Source organism: Centroberyx affinis, unplaced genomic scaffold, assembly GCF_046629955.1.
Source record: "Centroberyx affinis isolate AG114_WGS23_722 - 3 ecotype Tasmania unplaced genomic scaffold, CSIRO-AGI_Caff_v1 ptg005872l_1, whole genome shotgun sequence".
Classification (NCBI taxonomy): Eukaryota; Metazoa; Chordata; class Actinopteri; order Beryciformes; family Berycidae; genus Centroberyx; species Centroberyx affinis.
In genome coordinates this window covers 42659-65301 of record NW_027282981.1, presented here as the reverse complement: position 1 = coordinate 65301, position 22643 = coordinate 42659, and the positions used below count along the sequence as shown (strand labels likewise).

Sequence of the window (22643 nt, the reverse complement as noted above, 5' to 3'; positions counted from 1 at the left end):
CAAAAAATCTAAGCAAAAAATAAAAAATGAAAGGAGGAAAAAAAATACAATTTTGATTACCAAGAACAAACACAGTTCATGAACCCACGTCAATTCGCTAGATGTTCAAGAGTGTCACTCCATTGTCATTTGGTGTCACCCTGTATCTTAACGTCAGTCGGGACGTCCCGTTCTCTCCATGTGTAATTCCTCAGGTTCTCTGGTCTGTCTTGTTGCCTACATGGTTACTGGTTTAAATAATCCTCATTATTAAGCTGTTCGGTCAGGCTTTGCAAAGCCCAAGCGGCCTCCTTGTATATAAGAGACCTCAGTCAGTCTCCTTTTTTTTTTTTTTTTTTTTTTTACATACACTATTTCTGCTGTGTATTTCAGTTCACAAACAAAAGTTTCTACTGCTGTCCAATCACATACAAGGAGAGGGGCCAGGGGATGACAGGATTGGTTTCGAATACAGGGAGTAAGCCGTCACTGGCTGGAAGGAAACAGGAAGTAAGCCTCAAATACGGCTGATGTCCTTTCCTGTTTGTAATTGTGCAAGTGTAAATGCCTCTGTCCTGGATCCAAGGGAGAAATAGTCTTTTCTGCGACACACAGTTTTCCATTGCACACTTTCAAACCATTCTGTTGTTCAAGGAAAGAGCAAGATTGTCCATATTCAACGGTGAACGTCAACTCCCTTTGGTGACTTTGCAAAATGCTTGTGTTAATAGTTGAGTACTTGGAATATATTTTTTTTTACATGTTTATCATATTTTACTCATGAGCAATGCCAGAAGGAGATGGGGCATTCTGATGATAGAATAGGAACAAACTGACTTTAACTTTGATGCATACTTATTCTTCAGAGAAATCAATATTTCATTACATAACCACTCAGCCACCTTGGTAGGCAAACAACAGGTTTGTGTAATAAAAGTACAGTTGTTAATAATCAATAACAGCCACAGCCAATAGTGGTGATGCACCATGTGAGTAGAAAATGGTTGCAGCGTTACAACAATCTTCTAAATTGGTAGACTTGGCATGTCCGGACACGATGTAAGTTCTCGCCATCCTCATTAAATTGTACAATGGCATAATATTGTTTGTCCAATAACACACCCAGAATTTAGCACAATGGTTTACAGTAAGTTCATGTCATTCATAACCAATAATATATTTCATTATTGATTATTATTACACTAATATTGTCACAATAAATAATATTCAGAATATAAAATCATACAATGTTATTTAATGTTTGCTACCATTGATTTCAGTGTGATCTAGTGATGACAGTATGTTTTCAGTAGGATAAGGGAAGCTAAATGTAAGTAGCCACAACACTGTCTGTTCTATTTTCCTAACAAACCCCTCTCCACGCATTACATTCCCTTTCCTGTTTTTCCTTTCTTCTCTCTCCTCCTATTTCCTGTCATTTCTGTATTCAACCAATTCCTTATTTCCTTTAATTTTCCTCCCATTCTCCCTCCCTTCATCCATTGCAAAGGCATTACAGGTGAGTTGTACTCATTTGTCCATCTTCCCCCTCCCGCACTCATCCTCTCCCCCTCCATCTCTGTCAGGCTCTTTTCCACCAATCACAGATTGTCTTGTAGCCTCTCCATGTAGGTTCTGATTTCCGACTGACCCAGGTCCATATCCTGACACACCCACTTGATGTCATCCTCGCTCCCGTTGGTCACCAGGACCGAGGAGTTGGTGTAAGGGCCTCCACCAGAGTCATCATTGGGCAGAACGGTGGCAAAAGACGTGAACTTGACACGTTTGCGTTTGGCGGCTGCGACCGCAGCAGCTGCAGTGGCTCGGGGGGAATTATTCAGAGGCTCTGCTTGACCAGTGGCGTCTTTGCCACCACTGGGGATTGCTGAAAGGCACTGCCGCGGCTCGGGAACGGATCTGGGCAAGGTTTGTCCGTGAGCGATCCCCCGGTGTCCACCTGTGCTGCCGCCCATGGTGCCCATGCCTGTACCCATGCCCATCACCAAACTGTTACCAGCCCCGTTCAGCAGGTACTTGTTCTCCTCGTATCCTCCATCGCTCCGGTCGATGATGGTGGTGCACTCATCCGGCAGCGGGCCCTGGCACTGGTCGGAGTGGTCGGCTAAAAGGTCCGCCTCGTTGCCGAGCCACACCCAGTCGTGAGCGTGGTTCATGTTGCCTCCGGCCTCCAGCACCGGCAGCTGTTTGTGACGATACCTGCAGAGGAAACATGGTAGTCAGTCTAGGAAGTACAATTTTGTCAATCAACTACTTTATGTAAATACTGTTAGGTTAGTCCATGCTGTTTTCGTTCTTAAAAGGACAGTGGGTAGTCCTCTCCCCTGACTAGTTGCTTCTTTATTTAGACAGTAGGAAGGCACAGAAAGGAGACACAGGAGACAAGGTTCAGATGGGATTTGATCCTGGACCTGCAGGTTCATATGTGGGTCTATAGATAGGGTCTTAAACCACAACACCATCAATGCATAGAGGCCTTGCTTTAACCTACTTCTACTGCTGAAAACCCTTCATATTATTTACCAGGACCCTCAGTTTTCACATTAGTTTACCTGAAAGCAAAGCTGACGCAGTTGATGAGGAAAACCAGTATCGCCAGACAGAATACTCCAAGCAGAGCGTACATCCCAATCTCCAGGTCCGACAAGCCTCGAGGGCTCTGGGACAGGTCGCTCTCCCCAGTCCCAGGTACCTCCACCTGGGCTGGGTAGCTGCTATAGTCCCCCGCCTGGCTGGGGCCGCCGCCCCGACTGCTGCTGCTGCCGCCGCTGGCAGGTTTACCGCCTGAGGCACGATGGGTCACTGTGGTCTTGGTCGTCGTGCTAACCTGGAGAAAGGAGAGAAACATAGGGACAGGGTTAAAGTAGAATTCCACAAAGCCTTAGTTTTTTTTTTTACTACTGCTCATGTTAATTTGCAGATGTCAATAATTTGCCTCTTCTTACATAAGATTTCAAGTAACTCTAAAGGATTTTTTAGGAAACAGAGCTTTTCTTCGGCTGCAAAAACAATATGTTTTGCTTTTTTCTCAGCAATTGCAATCTGCAAGGAATGGTCTGGTAACTATTTTGTTGAGAGACACAAGAGTCTTTTGTAACAATGCACTAATTTGGTTCTGCTAACATTCCCTATCTATCCATCCCACCCTCCACAGGGCTTGGGTCAGTACACTGTAATTCAATCAGATCAAAATGTACATAGAAACTGTGTCTAATTTGTCTAATTTAGTATTTGTCTTTCTCAATAGGTTGGATATGAAAACTTTATTTTCTCAGTATTTGAATTTGGAAGACAGAAAAAATGCTATTTCATGGCCATTTTAATCCAAAGTGCTTTGTGTATGCACTGTGACTGCATACATTTTCAGCATGGGTTGCCCCAGTGGGAACTGAACCACTAACCCTGACAGTGTTAATGTCATGCTCTATCCATTTGGTTACACAGGACCACAGTGATGGTGTCTATGGAAGAAAATCCACTTCCTGAATTGACTGAACTGATAGTGAACCAGCCTTGCCCTTCAATCATCCATCCATCCATCCATCCATCCATCCCACCTTCCTCATGGCTCCCTCCTCTCGGTCCGCCGCTGCATTGTTGTACTTCCACTCTCCTCCGTCCTTCTCTGCTTTAGTCCGTTGTTCGCTGGTGCTGTTGTCCGTCCCTCCTCCCTCCTCCTGTCCATCTCCTCCCATCACTCCTCTTTCCTCGCTCTTTACTCCAAACTTCACCATCACGTTGCCAACTCCGGACGCCAGCACGCTCTTCCTCTTGGATTTCTGGCAGGTCTCAGAGATGACCATCTCTACACGAACCAGCGCCCCCTGTCCCTCGCCCTCTGCCACTACAATCGGCCAGTGCTGCTCCTGATTGACAGCGGAGACAACATGAAATTAAACAGACACAGCAGTGGGATTTCATTTAGGTTGCTACCTGCAAATAGAAATCAGTTTAGATAGAATTGCATGTTGTTTAGCAATGGCTGTGGAGCTGGAAGTAACTCTGTATTTACCATGAGTTTATACATCGCTTTAGATATTTAATAGTAAGGAAAATAATTATCATTTTTGTTTTGTCAACAACGGATGATGTTTGTGGCGGTGTTTCTAGACAAACAACAGCTTTAGATTTAATTTATTGGTCAGACAGAGGAAGCTACTTATGACTAGTACCTGATTGGTTGTGGAGATGACACTCTCATCCAATGAGACAGCTGAGAGGAGGAAGTCCTTGGGATCATAGATGTCGAGCGGTGTCACTGAACCGTCACTGTACTGGATCCACGCACTGATCGCTGCTTCCTGGAAGAGAGCAAGAAAGAAAGACTGTGGTAGCATTTGTCATTTGACTATTTATATTATCCAATGAAACCCGAGTGCATTAACAGCACTGATGTATGTAAGGAAATAGATGCAGTCTCTGTTGTTGCCCAAGTTAAAAAGTGTTATTACTGAGGGATCAAACAGGCTTTTATATCTAGCCGAAATTCTGTGCCTTGACAGATTGAAATTTGGGGGGATGAAGCATCTTCTTACCAATAAGCCCAATGGATGCCTGCATCATTCACGTGAGACGACACACGATCACCCAAAATAGCACAAGGGATGGTTACATCAGATCTTGTGTATTGGTAAATCGTAGGGATGGAGAGTCGACTTCAAAAGAGTCGATTCACGATTCCATCACGTGGATTCTGAAAATCGATTCTACTAATAAACGGAATTAGAGTTGACTCCTGTTGCAATCTCGACTCAAAGCTCTGAAATCAAAGAAATTAATTAATCCCTCAATTGGACAGTTGCTGCAAAACTCGTTGAGCTAACCAGACTTTATAGAACATTTGTACCGAGTTTTGTACCATTTTGTGGTAATGTAATAAATACATTTTGTTGTACAACTTAAATTTCTGTATTGATTTTTATTTGGAATCGGAATAGATTTACAGTCGATTCCATCAATTCCATTACAAGGAGTTGGAATCGACTTCCAAAAAATTCTGAATCGTCCATCCCTAGTAAATCGGGTCAAAGGACAGGTCCCTCCTTGGTAGACCTTACTCTAAGCGCTCTAGCTTGCTGCACTAATGGGACTGTAGCTATGTTCCAAAACCTGTTTTTCTGAGAGTGTACAAAGCAAGATATTCTACAGTGTTGGCCATGGCAGCTTGGCTGTGTGATTGTGTGGTTTATTGAGTGACTGCGTAGTGTGGTTCTTGGTCACAATGGAAATTAATGGCATGTTATTACTCTTGGAGCAAGACACAAAGACACCGTACACGGACAAAAAAACAAAAAAAAACAAAACACAGACACACACATAAAACCTAAACACATTGTCTTGCACACGCACACACACACCTTCTCTGTCTGACTTTGTCTTCTCTTTCTCCAATCTCTGTCTTCCCTTACAATGAAGATAAATACTCAGAAGCTGAATGTTTTTGTCAACAGTCTTCTTCTAGCTGCAGCTCTTCCATATATAACAACATCGTCGAACAGAGAGGGTATTTTTCTCTGCTTGTCTTTAAGTGAACTTGCCTCACTAATTTCCCTTGATAAAACCCTTTGCTTTCTTTAATCAGAACACAGAGAAGATTGTGTAGGTAAGTAACACGGCAAAAACTCCCAACAAAGGTAATTAAGCTCCAATGTTAGGAACAACAATTTATCTCACTTTCCCTCCCTCTCTCTATTTCTCACTTTAAATTCTCCTTTTTCCTTCTCGCCTCTTCAACTCCCTCCTCCTTTCTTCTCTTTCCCTGCCTCCTCCTTTCCTCCCGTCTTCCTACTTCTATTCTCTTTTTCTCTCTCTATCCTCCTCATCCGCTCAATTCTTCTCTCCTCCCTCCATTTCTTTCGCCTCTATCCTCCCTCCATCCATTCCCCAGGTAATGGGGTGATGTAAATAAAAGCAGACAGATAGATAGAAAGAGAGTGGGGGGTGAACATTTGGATAAAACGCAGGATGAAATCTCTTCTTTCATCGTAATGAGCTGCTCCTCGTCCAATTAGCCCTTGGATGGAAATTATAACCTGGGATTGTATGATAAAATAAGGAAATATGAGCGTGAGAGAGAGAGGGGGTGGGAGAGTGAGAGAAAGAGAGAGAGAGAGAGAGAGTGTGGGGGATAATAGCTTGAGATAGTTAAATAAACCTTGGCAGAGCGATTAGAGAGTCAAGATTAGCTAGTAATATTGTAGCTTAGCTACTACTGTAGTAGACACTGTACAACACAAGTGTATGTGTGGGTGCAGGTGAGTGTGTGTGTGTGGTTATGTCTGCACTTTGGTGTGTGTGTGTGTGTGTGTGTGTGCATCTGTGTGTGAGTAAGCAAGCAAGACAAAATTAATGTGGGCTATGTTTGTTAGAGTGTGCATCTATGTTTTTGTATGTGAGTGAGAGAGAAGAAATGTGTGCTTCTGTGTGTGTGTGTGTGTGTGTGTGTGTGTGTGTGTGTGTGTGTGTGCGTGCGTGTGTGTGTGTGTGTGACTGTATACACGTATGAGTTAGAAAACCACCTCTGCACTGCAGTAAACAGTTTCAGTGTCTGTGTTCCTGTGGATGGTTTTAGAGTTCAGTTTTTTTGGTTTTAAATTAACAGTTCTTTTTTTTATTTATCCAGGGAAAATTTGGTGAACCTGCATTGATCTGATGGGAGAATTTGAAATGCTTATGAAGGGCATGGAGATGGACTCTACTGTCTTTGTTCTGTTTATTTATGAACTTTGTAATATTTTGATGGATTTGCACTTGTGATTATTTATACAGTGTATTTACATCGTTTTTATGTTGTTTGTAACTTTTATGTATGTTTCTGATACTGCTTACTTGGCCGGGTCTCTCTTGGAAACAAGATTCCTAATCTCAGTGAGTGTTAGCGTAGCTAGCGTTAGCAACGTCGCTAACGCTAGCTACGCTAGCTAACACTACCAGCCAGAAACAAACATAGTTAGATGTTTGTTTCTTTTGTTTCTGGCTGTCATTAGTCTATAACCATTACACTGTGCAATCAACATTTACTTCATAATGATAATTTAAAGCAAAAAAGTTGTCTATAGGGTCTTTAAATGTCAAAACAATTATGTGTAGCCTCAGGAATACAGACCATTTAACAGGGGAACATAATATAAGGAATTGTGTCTAATCATTATTCCACTTATTTTTCTTTTGTTCCCTTGTTTTATTTTATTTTGCTGTTCTGGTTGTATCATTGTATGGATTGTTTTGCTCTTTTCTAGCTCTGTTCTTTTCTAACTGTTATGTATGAAATCATGTTTTAAAAGTACTAGGGCTCCTTCTCCTCTCTCCTCCCTACTTAATTGTCCCGTGTTTTACAATTGGAGCCAATTAAAAAATACAATCATAATCAATTGTAATCCAGTTAAATTTGTGTGTAAGATGGTCATCATGTTCAGCATGTTGCAGAACTGGTTAGATAGGTTTCTTAGCTGTCTCTGTGGGAGGTTTCAAGAGTTGTTCAGGTCTGATGCATCGTCAATCAACAAACTGTTGCTAAAAACTGCCTGCAGACCTTTAAATGGTGCTAACTGGAGCTAAGTAGCGCTGTAGCCTGGCAGTCACAGACTCTCCTAATTGGAAACAGATTATGGGAGAGAGATAGCAGTGATATCTTAGGATGTTAGCTGCACAGAATTACTGTTTAACTTCTGTGATTACAACCTTGGGGATATTACAGCAGGAATGGAAATAGTTTGCGATATAGTCTACCTGTGTGTGTGTGTGTGTGTGTGTGTACACACGTGTGTGTGTTGTGGCGCACCTGAATGCATCTATGTGTCTATGTTTGGTTATCATCTCTGTGTGCATGTGCAAGTTACATTCAAGTCTAATAATTACAACCTTGGGGATATAATATATAGCAGAGATGGAGATATGGGTGTGTGTGTGTGTGTGTGTGTGTGTGTGTGTGCATCTCTCTCCTACCTGTTTGGGTGTGTGTAGCAGGTCTGTGGCAGTAGTAGTTAGCTGTATCGCCTGGTTATTCGCAGGACTTGCTGTCATACTGAGGGACAGAGACGCGACCAGCTGGACCCCCAGATCTGTGATGGTCACCTGGACAGACAAGAGACAGCGGTTAAAGCAACAACAAAAACATAAATATCATCCATTTATATATATCTTTGTGTCTATTAGTACTCTGTCTATCTTTTAGTGCTCCTAAGACTGCGATGGTCACTAACAGATGTAGCCATTGTAGTGCTGATCCCAAAGAGGAACTGTGTAGAAAAATCAAGGTATAAATATACTAAACTGATTCTATTGTATGGTGATAAAGACATAATCTGACATCAGTATTAATGCAAAATAGGACAAATAAGATAAGAGATAAGATTAAATTAGCGTGTATAGCAGCAAATAGTACGAGGTTACAGCAGGAAAAGTAGACTTAAAATAGGAACACAGCAAAATGATTGGCATTTAAACATTCACAACTGACTATTTCAGCAGTATGAACATGCTATGTAGAAATGTTTGATGTATGCACTATATGCACTTTTGTAATATACTACATGTTATACAACTGTCATTTCTAGGTTATTACATTTTTATTCCAATACCTGACTATATTGTATTATAGCCTAATAATATATCATTTTATTGTCCGTAGTGGGATAACTGACCTGCAGCATGGCATATTTCACCATACATAATCATAATACATGGAGATAAAATGCACCAGTATCCATAATACATAAAATCGAGCCATGTATAATATTTTGTCATAATTTTTTTACCTTGTCATCCAACACAGTCACAGTCTTCTCTGCCAGGATGGAGTCGGACAGCGGGGACAGGACCTGCAGTGGCAGAGAGAATGAAAAAGAAAACACAAATAGTTACAAAACAACATTTAAATTCTAACTAGGAGTAGAAAGTCATTTGTTTAAGAAAAAGTCTTATTTTTCATCAGCTGGCAGCAAAGTGAGCTTTGACTATTGAATTCACTGTGAAACACCAGTGAAAATGATTATTGTGCAAGCTGTAAGCTACTTGACCATGATGAGCTGCTAAATGTTGAAGAGTGTAATTCCAAAACACTTCATAACTATTTGGAAAATATTTTGCTGCCTGAAATTAACTAGTTTGTATTTTAAAATAAAACATATTATTCTATTCTCGAGAACAAAAAATATTTTCTGAGCAAAGGTTTTGAGATGACAATGACATAATATTAATCATGCTTCACTTTTACTTTTAAGCAATCATTTTTTCAGAGTAAGTGATATCTTACGATATCTGTATCGGTAAGCACAAATCCAGAAACAGAAACTTAGATAATAATAATAATTAAAAAAAAAACATGATGCTTTAACACGCTGCACATTAAAAGCCTCGTTAACGCTCAGAAACACAGTGAGGGAGTGTGAGACTCTTGTTCTTGTCACAGAGATTATTGCCTTAAGTTGATAGGAAAGTGTTTTACGTTGACAGTGGAGCAGTGAGAGTTGGTTAACACTGCTGTGCTCTGGGCCACAAAGACTGACAGTATCTGTTAGAACTAGGAATCTAACGCTCACACACACACACACACAAACACACACACACACACAACATACTATACACATATACACACACAAGCTGTAGATCTAGTAAGCTGACACTAATAGTTATGTCGACATTGTAAACACAGTGTCATCTTTGCTGTTTCAAACACACACATGCATGCATGCACACACATACACACACACATGCACACACACACACACACACACACACACACAGGCCCCTAAAAGCTGACAGTATGGGTTTTGTCTGTGTGAAGACAATGCCGGTTAGAAAACACTGCTGCTGTCACTTCACATCACTGACACAATCCAACACACGCTAAGTAGTGGAGCACTACAAACACACTCTCACACACACACACACACACACACACACACACACACACACACACACACACACACACACACACACACACACAGTTCCCTTCTGCCTCCCAGCTGTGCTTCAATGTGTCAGCATTCAGCTAAGACAACTTAGCCCAAACAAAACACAAGACCAAAACAGAATGGAAGTAAAAGAGAGTGAATAAGAGAGAGAGAGTGTGTGTATGTGTGTGTGTGTGTGGCAGTAGGAGAGGGAGACTATGAGTGTAAGTGAGAGACGGCATGCAAGAGAGAAAGAAGAAAATAGAGTGTCAGAGAGAGAGAAAGAGAGAGAGACAGTGACAGATAGAGGGGGACAGAAAGAGAGAGAGCAAAAGAGTTTGGGGTACAGAGGGAGAGAGAGAGAGAGAGATTAGGAGCCCTGTGTTGTAGTGCTACTCCGCCCGGCGACAGGAGGACAGGCAGATCTGATTGGTGTACAAAGAAACTCTCTCAACGAACATGTCGGGGCGTCACACTCAATCCCACCGTCGGCGCGGTAACAAAATGCAATGATTGACGGCTCTGGGATTGCTCTCCAAGATAGACAGAGAATAAGATGAGAAGAAAGAGAGACTGGGGGAAAAGGAGAGGGAGAGAGGGAGAAGGGGAGGAGAGAGGAGGCGAGAGTGGGGGAGACGGTGGTGGGGGGTAAAATTGAAATGTCAAACTATCAAACGACGGCTGTCGGCTCTGGCATCTCGATGGGAATGCTGGGTAAATTCTCTCTCCTGGCTCCCAAACAGCACACAGCTGTCTGTGTTTTCTGTGCGTGTGTGAGTGTGTGTGTGTGTGTGTGTGTGTGTGTGTACGTGCGTGCGTGTGTGTGTGTGTGTGCATGCAGCAGTCCCCAGTTGGAGGGATGCAAACACATAGCCAGCTGTTCCCCCAAATCCCCAAGATATTCCCCTTTATTGCCCTAAAGTCACCCCCAGCCAACTTCTAACACACACACACACACACACACACACACACACACACACACACATTCCAGGGCAGTCATGTAGATGACAGAACATAGAATTAAATCTAACTTAACATTAAGCAATGCAACAAAATGTTAAATATCGCTACATGAAATTAGATTAGAACAGAGCAGAGCTAGATTTAGGAGAATAGAATAGAATAGAATAAGACAGAACAGAATAGAATAGCATAGGAGAGCATAGGGTGAAATAGTACAGGACAGGGCAGAGTAGAATAAAACAGAATAGAATAGCACATGACAGAATAGAATAGAATAGAAACTGTATCGAGTAGGGCTAAAATATATTTTGCTATATTTTTCTCTACAACAGTACACCAGTATGAATGACAGTATAGGACTGTCTCCGCTTTCCCACTTAATCACAATGGTGATTAAATGGGAAATGTGTGTGTGTGTGTGTGTGTGTGTGTGAGTGTGTGTGTGTGTGAGTGTAATGCGTGAACATCACACTGAGATGACGGGGCCAAATCCGACAGTTAATTGTGGCGCTAACGAGCTAGCAGGAGAGGCTTATGGCTGGAAGAGAGGGAGGAAGGAGAGAGAGAAAGAGAGAGAGAGAGAGAGAGAGAGAGAGAGAGAGAGACTGCTGGGCTCTTTGTAAATACCTAGAGAAGTTTATGGCTGAATGAGAGAGAGGAGAGACAGAAAGAGAGAGAAGGAGTGTGTATGTACATAGCTGGAGTGCTTACGGCTGCACTGTGAGTTGCCAAATTACTTTGCACTTCACATAATCAGACATCCTGAACCCTCCATCACTGGAATAGTTGTCCAACAAGTGACTGATACATCAGCGCTGTTGAAACCAGTGCTTGCATTTTCTAAATACTTACAAATGTGTTCCAGGAGTTGATTGCAGGATGTTGTATATATTTAGCAAGTGTTTTACCAGTTTTACCTCAACCGTTTCAGCTCATGACCTCCGAAAACAAAGTGCTGCAGAAGGGCGAACTTTGACACCAAGTGAGGATTGTTACTTTTTATTTTCAGGCTGTTTCACTTGATTAAGGAGTGGAAAAGGCTCAGTGGCTGAAAAATTGGAATTTCACACTCTTAAAAACCACAATAAGAACTGACCTATTCAAAATATATTTCTTTCCGACTCCATAAGTCATGTCACAAAATCATCTTGTGACCCACTGGGGGGCCCAGACTTTAGACTGAGAACCAATATCTTAGACTTTGATGGGACTACTTTCTTAGTGAGATTAGTTCAAAGCTGCACTGGGCAATTTCACATATCAAATGGCAGTGAGAGGTAGCTTTTTCAATTTTTCAATAGTCAATAGACAGTTTCGTATTTTGCAAGCTTTGATGTCAACGGAGGAGTTTCCCACCAGCGTCCTCCCCCAAAACCACAAATTAATTTGGGCAAAAAGAGCCAATCTGTGGCATCTCACCTAGGTAGGATGAGGTGCTATTATCTCTTGCAGCCCCACTTTGTCATTAAGGCTGTTAACAGATGTATTTTTACACAGATATCTTGTCTAGTGCAGCTTTAAACTGTAATAGAAGACTGACAGAAGGGAATATATTACATGATAATAGAATAGACCACCTGTATCGTGAAGAAGAGAAGAGAAGAGAAGGATAGAACAGAACAGATCGTATATACAGTACCTGTATAGTGGTGATGCCCAGGTCCCGTCCCATCAGGATTCGTCCATCTATCAGTCTGGCGATGCGAGGATCCTCTACCTGTGGACCAGGGAGACGGCTGTCAGTCACTTACAACAGGTTAGTTCTTCTATACGGACTGGCGGTTCTCCACCTGGGGGTCGGGACACCCCAGTGGACCGTGAGATGATTTGGGGGGGTCCCGAGACAATTTAGGGAATGTGGAAGTATGATATAATGTACAAATTATCATGTTTCTAATTGAAAATAAATGCCTTCTTCTTGTGAGATAATGAACATTATTCAGCCTCTTGGACTAATAATTTAGCAAGGGAAATAGCTTGAAGGAGAGTACCAGTGTCATTTTGAGTTATAGCCCATTTAATACTGTCTATGTCTAGTTTATATTTCCTCCAATCATTTTGCAATGCATGCTGTATGTAATTAGATTTTTTTTACATTTATTCTAACATTTTGTCGTATTTGTTTGTTTTTTTGTTGTTTTAAAATACACTTTATGGTGTCAAACCTAGCTTGCTGTCCTGCTAACAAAGATGCCCTTATAAAAACACATGAATATGACAAAAAAAATGTGTAAACATAATGTTTTGAGGAATTATTTCCTGGCAGAGACTTTCACTTCTTCCTATGGGTGTCAGGTGATTGACAGTAAGCAGAGCGTAACACTGATATGAAAACAATCAATCTGGACACAATGAAATAACAATAAAACAGAAACTCTGACAAAAAAATGAAAAATAAATAAGGCTTCATGTTTACTGTGATGGATCATATTGTACAAGAATGAATGGCAGCAAATGGCTTGTTCTGAAGGGAGGAAAACGAGCGCTGATTATCTCCAACTCTCCGACTGTGTGCAGAATAAAGTAGAGGAACGAGGCAATAGATGACTGGCACAAACTTAAAAAAACAAGTAAAAAACAAGCATTATCCTTTAAAAAGGTAAAATAATAATAATCATTGTTTGGTATCCTGGTTCACTATTCTGTACAAGCACAGCCGAGTGAGAGAGTGATGAAAAACTGCTTTGGTTTGAAAGGAAAACAGTGGTTGTTTTTTCTGATTGACAAAAATGGTAGCCATTGTACAAGCAGATTTTTTGCTTTTATCCTACCTATTGCATAGAATTTCTACTTTCACCTTTATTGAAGTAGTTGTAAGAAATAATCCTTGGTGTGTAGTTGGTGTCTCTCCACTGGACCATTCCTTTAACTCAACAAATAACTCAGAAACGGGAAGAACTCCTTTAAGGATGTGTCCAAAGTGCAACAGCAGCTCAGCAGGCCTGTGGTGAAGGCTCTTCTACAGTGGCTACATGTGTATGTGTGTGTGTGTGTTTGTGTGTGTGTGTGTGTGTGTGTGTGCATGTATGCACTTACCTTTAGCTGGTCCAGTACCAAGTGAGTGATGTCAGCTTGCCAGTCAGCTCCCAACATATAGACCATCTCTCCTCCTGGGTCGGAAGGTTCTGCGACAAAGTGGGTCAGCACCCGCACCAAGGCATACTGGTACTGAAAGGCAGAGGTGTTGTTAGGATCTTGAAACATTGGGGGCTTAGCCCAGCCCAGAAATCTTTACATTTTCACCCGATAATTGCACAGTTTTCAAGTTATTTCAGAGTAAAATGAATATAAGATGTTAGACACTGTGCTCTACCAAAAGGTTCCGGTCAGCTGCGTAGGCTGGCTTTCACAACATGAAATCAAAATAAACAAAATGAGTGCAATCTGAGTTCTCATTCAACTTCGTTATTATTTTTATTTTCAGCAGCAGGAGTAAAACCCTAAGAAAAAATAAGAGCCTTGACGTTGACGAAGCAGTCATATGCTGGATTGTATGTTGCCAATGCTTTGTTCAATTTTGAAAATTGACCAACCCTGGTCTCATAGTTTCTGCTTCTATTGTGTGACAAGAGCTCCTTTTGAACTGTGACAAATTTGAAATGTGACAAACTGTGTTAACTCTGTGTCTTGTCTATCTGATACTCTCCTCTTCTTCACCTCTCCAGTAGCTCTTTTGGTGTCTCATCCATAGCCTTCAAGTCTTGCCTTAGTGAATTAGCTAGCTAGCTACCACCAGATACCAACAATGACGAGCCCTGTAACCAGTGCGCTCTCTCTCTCTCTCTCTCTCTCTCTTTCTCTCTCTCACGCTCACACAAAATGCGCGCGTGCCAAGTATTGTGAAGTAGATCTGCTGCTTGAATGACACATAGAGGACCCAAAACGTACTTGCGTTTTTGATCAACGATATTGTCAAGGTAAACTAAGTCAAGTATCTAGTTTTATCATTTATTCATTATGTTCTGATTTACCTTTCACCTATATTATGGACAAAGAGACCCTGGTAGAGACATTTAAGTGAAACCAGATGTTGAGGTTCTGTTTTGAAGGTGTCCTGTGACATGACTTCATGTCTGATAAACACATGTGGTAGACGCATGATCAGGGGATGCCCTCTCTCATGGCTTTGTGCCAATTGGTTGAAAGTATTTAAGAAAATATGCATTGACCAACCACAGATCATTTCTTTGTCTCTTAGAAAACTATATAAGATCAAGTATTTTGTTTTCTAGTTGAGACATACTGATGTAAGCTTTGGGTGTGATCTTATGTCTCCTTATTATTGACTCAATAATAATCTCATTAATCTTCAAAATCAGTAAGTGGCTTGTGTCTTTACTTTGTGTATGAGTCCAGTGCTTTTGACAGATTTCCACGACATTTTGGAGGTTCCACCGAGATCCTGAAACCTGTTGGCTGTGTCTGTGGGAGGATGGATTGCCCTTAGCTAGGCGGTTTGTTAGACAGACTGAGGAAACCTCGACCCCAATTATACTGGGTTGTTTTCAGAGATGCCTGCAATCCCTCTCTTCCATAGATTCGGGACACAGTAAGTGGTTTTGATTCTTGGAGGATTTTAGAGTCTTGATTGGCATGCTAATTTTTGTGGAAATTGTAACTGGTCACTTTTCGTATTCTAAATTTGTATAAATATTGTTTATATACACACACTGATTGGGTTTGAAGATTTTTGATTGTTAATTCTAAGCTTAGAACAGGGAATTCTACTGGGAGGAATTTTCTCCTAGGGAGAATTTGCCTGAAAAAGGGAGAGGAACTTCGGTTGGCTCTCGCCTTAAAGTGCACAAATGAGGGAGAAATGGTTTCTTGCCTCCGGATCCGTTCGGTGAGACCGATAAAGTGCACAATGAGGGAGAAATGGTTTCTTGCCTCCGGATCCGTTCGGTGTGACCGATAAAAGCGCTGGGTGAGAGAGACTCACTCAAATCAAGGCCTTTTTTTTCTGTGTGTGTGTGTGTGTGTGTACTGAGTTTGAAGAGCGAACAGACCTATTAGAAAAGGACAGGGGGGTCCTAAGAGAAAGGCCTTAAGAGAAGAAAAGAAAACTTGTAACAAGAAAAGAGAAAAAAAAAAAAAGAAAAATTGTTTGTGATATTCTGTGAGTGAATGGGGATGCCACTGTGATATCAGTGTCCTGTGGGTATTTATCCACACAAAGGGTACGTTGCTCTGAACGAAAGTGTCGTACAAACTACCTGGCTGATATCATGGTACATTCCATTGGCATTGTGTGAATGCAGTTGTGAAAAGAGTGATTACTCCTTTAAGATAGTCTGTGGGACTATTCTGCTTGTGATGTGTTTCTTTCCATGTCTTGAGTGGGACTGACCTTGCTGGACTTGAACAGTGAGTGTACTTTGGTGGGCGGAGCTATACCTCCCATTTCCCGAATGAGAGGAGTGACTAAAACTATAGTGCCTTCTGATATGTGGTTGTGAGAGGAGTAATGGAGTGAGTGAAGTAGTTGTTAAGGTACCAGAATCTATAGTGTGTATAATAATAATATATGATTATAATAGAGTGTATAGAAGAGACGTCATTTATACACTTATTGTGATATGAAGTGTAAAAGACTTTGATATAGTAATTTGTTATAGGAGATATTATTGTATAGTCCACTCATCAAGTGTGGTAAAAATAAATAAATAAATAAATAAATAAATAAATAAAAGGGCAACCACAACTGAGAGCGAGATGGTAAACACATTAGGAAAATTAGACCAAATTTCTGACCCACTTGCGGGTCCTGTAAAAGTAATGGCAGATAAATGGGGTAAAAGTGTGGTTGAGGATGTTCCACTTTGGCACTACATAACTGAAGGTATTTTCCCCATAAAAGGTATTTTGAGTGTAAACTGTTTAGTTAGATGTAAGATGGTTAGAGGAAAGAGAAGAGCAGGAGAAGAAAAATGGAAAAAGAAAGTGAATTGAGTGAATTGTTCCAAAAGTGGGAGCGAGAAGTAGAGGTTAAAGCAGCAAAGCTATTGTGATGTTTTCAAAAGGAAGAAAAGAAAAATAGGGACAGAGATAGGGACCTGTTTCCGCGTATGCTCTATCCTATACAGCTCCATCCTCAGGAAATGGGTGTGATGTGACTGATGACGATGATGATGTGGCCCTGCAGGCAGTAGCCTCAGTCCCTCCTACATCTCAGGTTCCACCTCCATCAACCATTGGATTCTATCCATTTCTACAGAGAATGGGAGGGTCTGATCTCAAGAAGGAGGAAGACTCATCAGGGCTTTCACCACCTCCTTTCTATGCAGACTCCACCTCCTTCCCTTTTTGTTTTTCACTGCCCACAGATTCGCAGCATGTCAGCTAAGCAGGAAACAGACACGGTGACCCAGATACCTATGATGATGTTTCTGAATTAGTAACCAGAACCTGCAGATGGAAGTCAAGGCTTCTGGAAGCCGCATGTATTGGTCTACAGGCTATGACAACCTGATGAACTGAAGGAAGTTGCCAAAGAATTGCCAGACCCCCACAAAACTGGAGGTGAGAAGTGGGAGGTTGCAATGAAACAGTTGTTGACAATGTGTCACCCTACATTGGCAGAGGTAGAAGCAGTATACCGTAGGTGTTTTCTGTTAAGATGGCCGAACATCAAGCCAGCCAGCCGGCACACAAACTATGATCCAGATTACCAGGAATACAGAGACTAGATGGATAAGCTCTACTTTGCTGTGAAAACTGCTTTTTCCCTGCGTACCAGTTGGCCTGAAATCTGCAGGACCATGTAGAATGATGGTGAGTCTGCCATTGATTATCGTGCTAGAATGGAATCTGTGTTTGCTGCCCATTCTGGTGTTGACCAGGATAATGATGCCTACGACAACCTGCTGAAGAATGCGTTGATACAAGGTCTCCATTCAACTCTGAAGAGCCAAACTGTGGCTACGTGCATCGTCTGGGAAACAAAACCCCTAAGTGAAGTACGCCGAGGACGAGGACGTGGAGGTAGAGGCTATGGAAGACAACCACCCACACAGCCTCCTAACCAGCAACGCCTGGAGTGCTGCAACTGTAAAGGGTATGGCCATATGGCTCATGACTGTTCATCAAATCACAGGTCTGGCCTACGAAAACGTGAGAATGCACCTGATGGATCCTGGCCACATGCAACTCTTAGGACTGTCTGTGAATGCTCCAGGATTCCAGTCAGATAACACATAGGAGACAGCGGGAACAGGTCAGAGAGGTGAACAGTATAGCTCAGATGAACAGAAAGACACTGAACTTATAACTTATGGTCAGTATATTAAAACACTACCCATAGAGACAGAAAGTAGCTAAATTAAGTTTGAGAGTAGGAAATGAAGTGGTGTTCTTTTTGGTTGATTCTGGTGTAGATGTTTCCGTTGTGCAGTCCAAGTTGCTCCCAAATGCACCCAATCAACAAAACATTTTTTTTAAAAACAATTGGCTCATCAGGAGTCCTGGTGTTAAAACCGATTTCTGAACCACTTTCTGTCACTTAAGGTGATGACAAAGGAAATCATCCTTTTTTGTTGACAGATTTTTGTCCAGATAATTTGTTGGGACGTGATCTTATGTGTGCTTCGGGAATAAATATGTACTGCAGTCCGGATGGTATTATTTTCTCCTCTAAAACACTAGGTATTTTTATTAAGATAACACATAATGGTTATTTTTGGGATCTCACAGAGCATGTAGATGAGGATGTTTTGTTTTGTTTTTTTTCACCAAGAGTAAGACACCACTCTTTATTCTTTTCACATGCCTTTAGCAACTGTTATGGGCTACTAGCAAATTTGATTTTGGCTGTTTGAAAACAGCAACACCTATAGTGGTAGAACCAAAATTTTTTTTTCAGACCATGTAAGAGACAATATCCCCTCAGCCTAGAGGCTGTAGGGGGAATTGCTCCTGTTATTGAGTCATTAAAAAAAAATAAATAAATAAGGTGCCATCGTGGAATGCCCACATTCTCCTTGCAATACCCCTCTTCTGCCTATTAGAAAGCCAAACGGTGGTTGAAGACCTGTTCAAGATTTGAGAGCTGTAAATGACACTGTGCAACATCCAGCGTCCACAGTACCAAATGTGGTAACTCTAATGTCTTAGGTCTCATCTGATTCTTGTTGGTTTACTGTGATTGACCTGGCAAATGCTTTTTTCAGCATTTCTGTGCATCCTGATTCCCAGTTCTGGTTTGCCTTTACCTTAAATGGTAAGTGCTACATGTGGACTTGTATGCCTCAGGGTTTCTCAAGCAGCCCTACTTTGTTTGTTCTGGCTGTAGCTGAGAACCTCTCAGGTTGGGAGTCCCCTTGTGGTAGTACATTATGTGGATGATCTTTTGTTGTGTTCCCCTTCTGAGCAGGCCTGCAAAATAGACATTGTCTCCCTTCTCTGTTACTTAGCAGAGAATGGATACAAGGTCTCAAAAGATAAAATCCAGCTGGTTTTATAGTCCGTACGCTATCTAGGACATATTGTCACACCTGACGGTCGTAAACTCGATCCCAAACGCGGTACAGCAATTTTGGAGGTGCCAAAACCTGCAAGCAAATGATGTCGTTTTTGGGTCTTGTAGGCTACGGCCGCCCATGGATACGTGACTATGTAGAGATATCTCTACCACTGTATGACATCACGCACAGTGGTAAACATTTGGCCATGACTGACCCCCTGACTTGGACTATTGAGACTGACAAAGTATTTACTGACTTGAAATAGGCTCTTTCTAGTTCTTCCTATTTAGGACTCCCTGACTATAATAAACCCTTCAATCTGTTCGTCTCTGAACAAGATGGGTTTATGTCAGCTGTTTTGACTTTCATGTCTCATGGTGACAAACAGCGCTCTAAACACCTGTCTACGACTGAGAGAGCAACGGTCCTATGCTTTAGGTCTGTTGCTGCAGCTACTGAAGCTGTCTTTATAACTGCTGACAATGTTGTTATGTGTTCTTTAACCGTTTATGTTTCACATGCTGTCCATTTTTTTCATTCTTCAGGCTAAGACTGCTCACCTAACTCCTACAAAGATGCTGCATTGGTGGAATGTTCTACTTACTAGGCCCTCATTTATCAATCTAGCGTAGAAACCAGCGCAGATTGGCGCGCAGAAATTATCTTACGACAGGGTTCACGTGTGATTCATGAAACGTTCGTAACTCGCCAATTACAGCGTAAGAATGATCGGGCATTGATAAATGCCGCGACTGAAAACAATCTTCATTTAAATATCATGCCCTTAAATATTCTTGGTTTAGGGGCCTCGTCCCTAGAGTTTACGAGATGGAGATGTGTAATACGTCCAAGAAGAGAAACTTCTCCGACCTCCATATAGAAACTCTAACATCGCAAAGTCCAATTGAATCAATTAGTTCTATTTGGCAGCCTGAAAAGTTATCAAAGGAAGTCGGAAAAATGCAGTATGGAAAGAAATCACTGCTGCGATCAACTGCATTGCCGTGGACAATTGAACTTCAGCTGACGTTTGAATATTTAATTATACATCCATAATATGTATACCATATATAATAATAGCCTAATATAAAGCTTGTATCGCAATTCTTTACATTTAGGTGAAGGAAAAATGGTCAGACCTCAAACAAGTAGGCTATCTCAAAATGAAAGAGAAATTAATCTTACACCAGAAAACTGTTAACCCTGTTAACAATTTGAAAATACTTATTCATGTTAGGGATATGACACATAGTCGATGTAGGCATTTACAAAATAGAATATTTTGCCATAGGTTACATATTTTTAAGTGATGGATATGTGGCTGCATATGCTTAGATGCCAGTCAGAATACTATATGGTCTAATAACAATTTTCCGACTCAGCTAGATTTACTATGCTGCACTACAAGTCCACGTTGACTCGAAAACTTGCTACACGAGTTGAGACTTGACGTGAGATTTGATCGTAGCCTCTGCTTACGTCCAAATTGATAAATGCTGAGTTTTGCGTGGAAATGACTGTACGCCCAGTTTTCTGTCGTACGTTCATGTCGTAAATGAGGGCCTATGTCTCATGTTATTCTGAAGTGCTGTATTGTTTTAACCCTTCCACACTTCTCCCTACAGTGGAAGATGGTGAACCCCACTGCTGCTTACAGGTTGTTGATATTGCTGCCAAACCTTGTGATGCCTTGTTTGATATATCACTGATTAACCCTGACTGTGTTTTCTTTGTAGATGGTGTTCCTTGTGTTGCTTATGCTGTTTGCACTGCATATGATGTTGTTGGAAGTGCTAAGCTTCCAGGACATTTTTCTGCGCAAGCAGCAGAATTCTTTGCCTTAACTCGTGCTTTTATTCTAGGTGCTGGTAAAGACCTCATCTTCTACATAGACTATCAATATGCTTTCAATTTGTGTCATTATTTTCATGCTGTTTGTAAATGACAGGCTCACACAGGTGGTGTTGATCCAGTTTCATTGGGAACTGTTGTTGCTGATGCTGTAGCTAAAGCTGCTACTTTTTTCCTGTTTCTTCCACTTTGCAAAATGCATCTGTCTTCTAGGTTGATAGTGACAACGACGAAGCAGCTTTTGAAGAACAAGACGAAACCACTCTGCATCGGATGTGCTAGTAACCTCTCCAGTGTGGTGGCCTTCTACTGAGTGTAAAGCTCATGGGTTGAAGATAACATGCTTTATTGTGTTGTTGTTTTTACCCTAATTTAATTTGAAGCTTGCTTGTAATTCTCAGAAGTAATGTGAAGTATACATAGGGTAGGATGTATCTAGCTTTCATTTTATTTTCATCTTAGTTGTCACTCTGTGACAAAAGGGAGGAATTAATGTAAGAAATAAAATGAATCAAATTACTATTATTTACCCAGGTATTAGTTAGGATGTTGTTATGCTCATCTAACAGTACCAGTACATTTAATTTGAACAACAAATCAGTGGCAAAATATTTCTTCAACTGAAACAAGTGGCTTGAATGACATTCGTGTTAGGAAGCTTAGACCTCTTATTATAGATCTTGTAGTTACAACAACTTTTGACCGTGATATCCCCTGGTATGAGAAGGTGGTACATTTTTTCAATCCACAGATAAGAGTATCTCGTTTAGCCTTACAGCTAGACAATCTGTCTTATACTATGTATGGTTTTGCAAATGCAACTGTGAAAGGTTTTTCATTCATTAAGGAGACTTTGAAGTCCCATAGATTGATTTTGTTAAGACACCAGCAAGTCTTGGATTTTTATTAGCTAAGACTGGAGGTTTATGTGCAACATTCAATTTGACTGATGGTTCCTGTATTTTACAGATAATTTGACGGATGTTATTTTTGTTTTGAACCGTTTTCGGTCTAGTTTCCAGCCCAGTTCTGCTGATCCTTTCTATAGCTGGTTGACAAATATTTTTGGTTCAGGTATACTGGAGACAATTTTGCCTGTTATAGGAACCATACTCTTGTTATTTTTGATAGCTATGTGTTTTCTGAGTTGTGCTAAAGCTATGATTCATAAGTTCAACACTATCTCACTAACTGCTGTAGCAATACAATATGATGATAAATGTTAAGACTTTGATGATAAAAACAACTTTCAACAGCTGAAATTCTACCTGGATCCGGATATACAAAGCACAGGGGTTGATGACCTCTATGTGTAACAATGATAGAATGATTTGGTTGTTCATAATGGATGTTTTGCTCAAGTCTCTGGCTTGTGCATATGTGAAGGTTGATGTGTTGGGGTCATGTTGATAAATGATAAAAAGGGGGGAATGTCAAGGTAAACTAAGTCAAGTATCTAGTTTTATCATTTATT

The 22643-nt window shown here is 41.1% G+C and overlaps 1 protein-coding gene across 1 annotated transcript in view; it reads right to left on the bottom strand.

Moving 5' to 3' along the window:
* Positions 1-1580: 1580 nt before the first annotated feature.
* LOC139667903 (transmembrane protein 132C) overlaps positions 1581-22643 on the bottom strand; it is a gene marked incomplete at its 5' end in the record, with an annotated part of 55386 nt that continues 34323 nt past the window's right edge. Inside the window, 8 exons of the mRNA XM_071547390.1 lie at positions 1581-2199; positions 2553-2827; positions 3558-3866; positions 4173-4301; positions 7945-8073; positions 8757-8819; positions 12496-12573; positions 13893-14024. Coding sequence (XP_071403491.1) covers positions 1581-2199; positions 2553-2827; positions 3558-3866; positions 4173-4301; positions 7945-8073; positions 8757-8819; positions 12496-12573; positions 13893-14024 — 1734 coding nt within the window. The remainder of the gene's footprint in view (positions 2200-2552; positions 2828-3557; positions 3867-4172; positions 4302-7944; positions 8074-8756; positions 8820-12495; positions 12574-13892; positions 14025-22643) is intronic.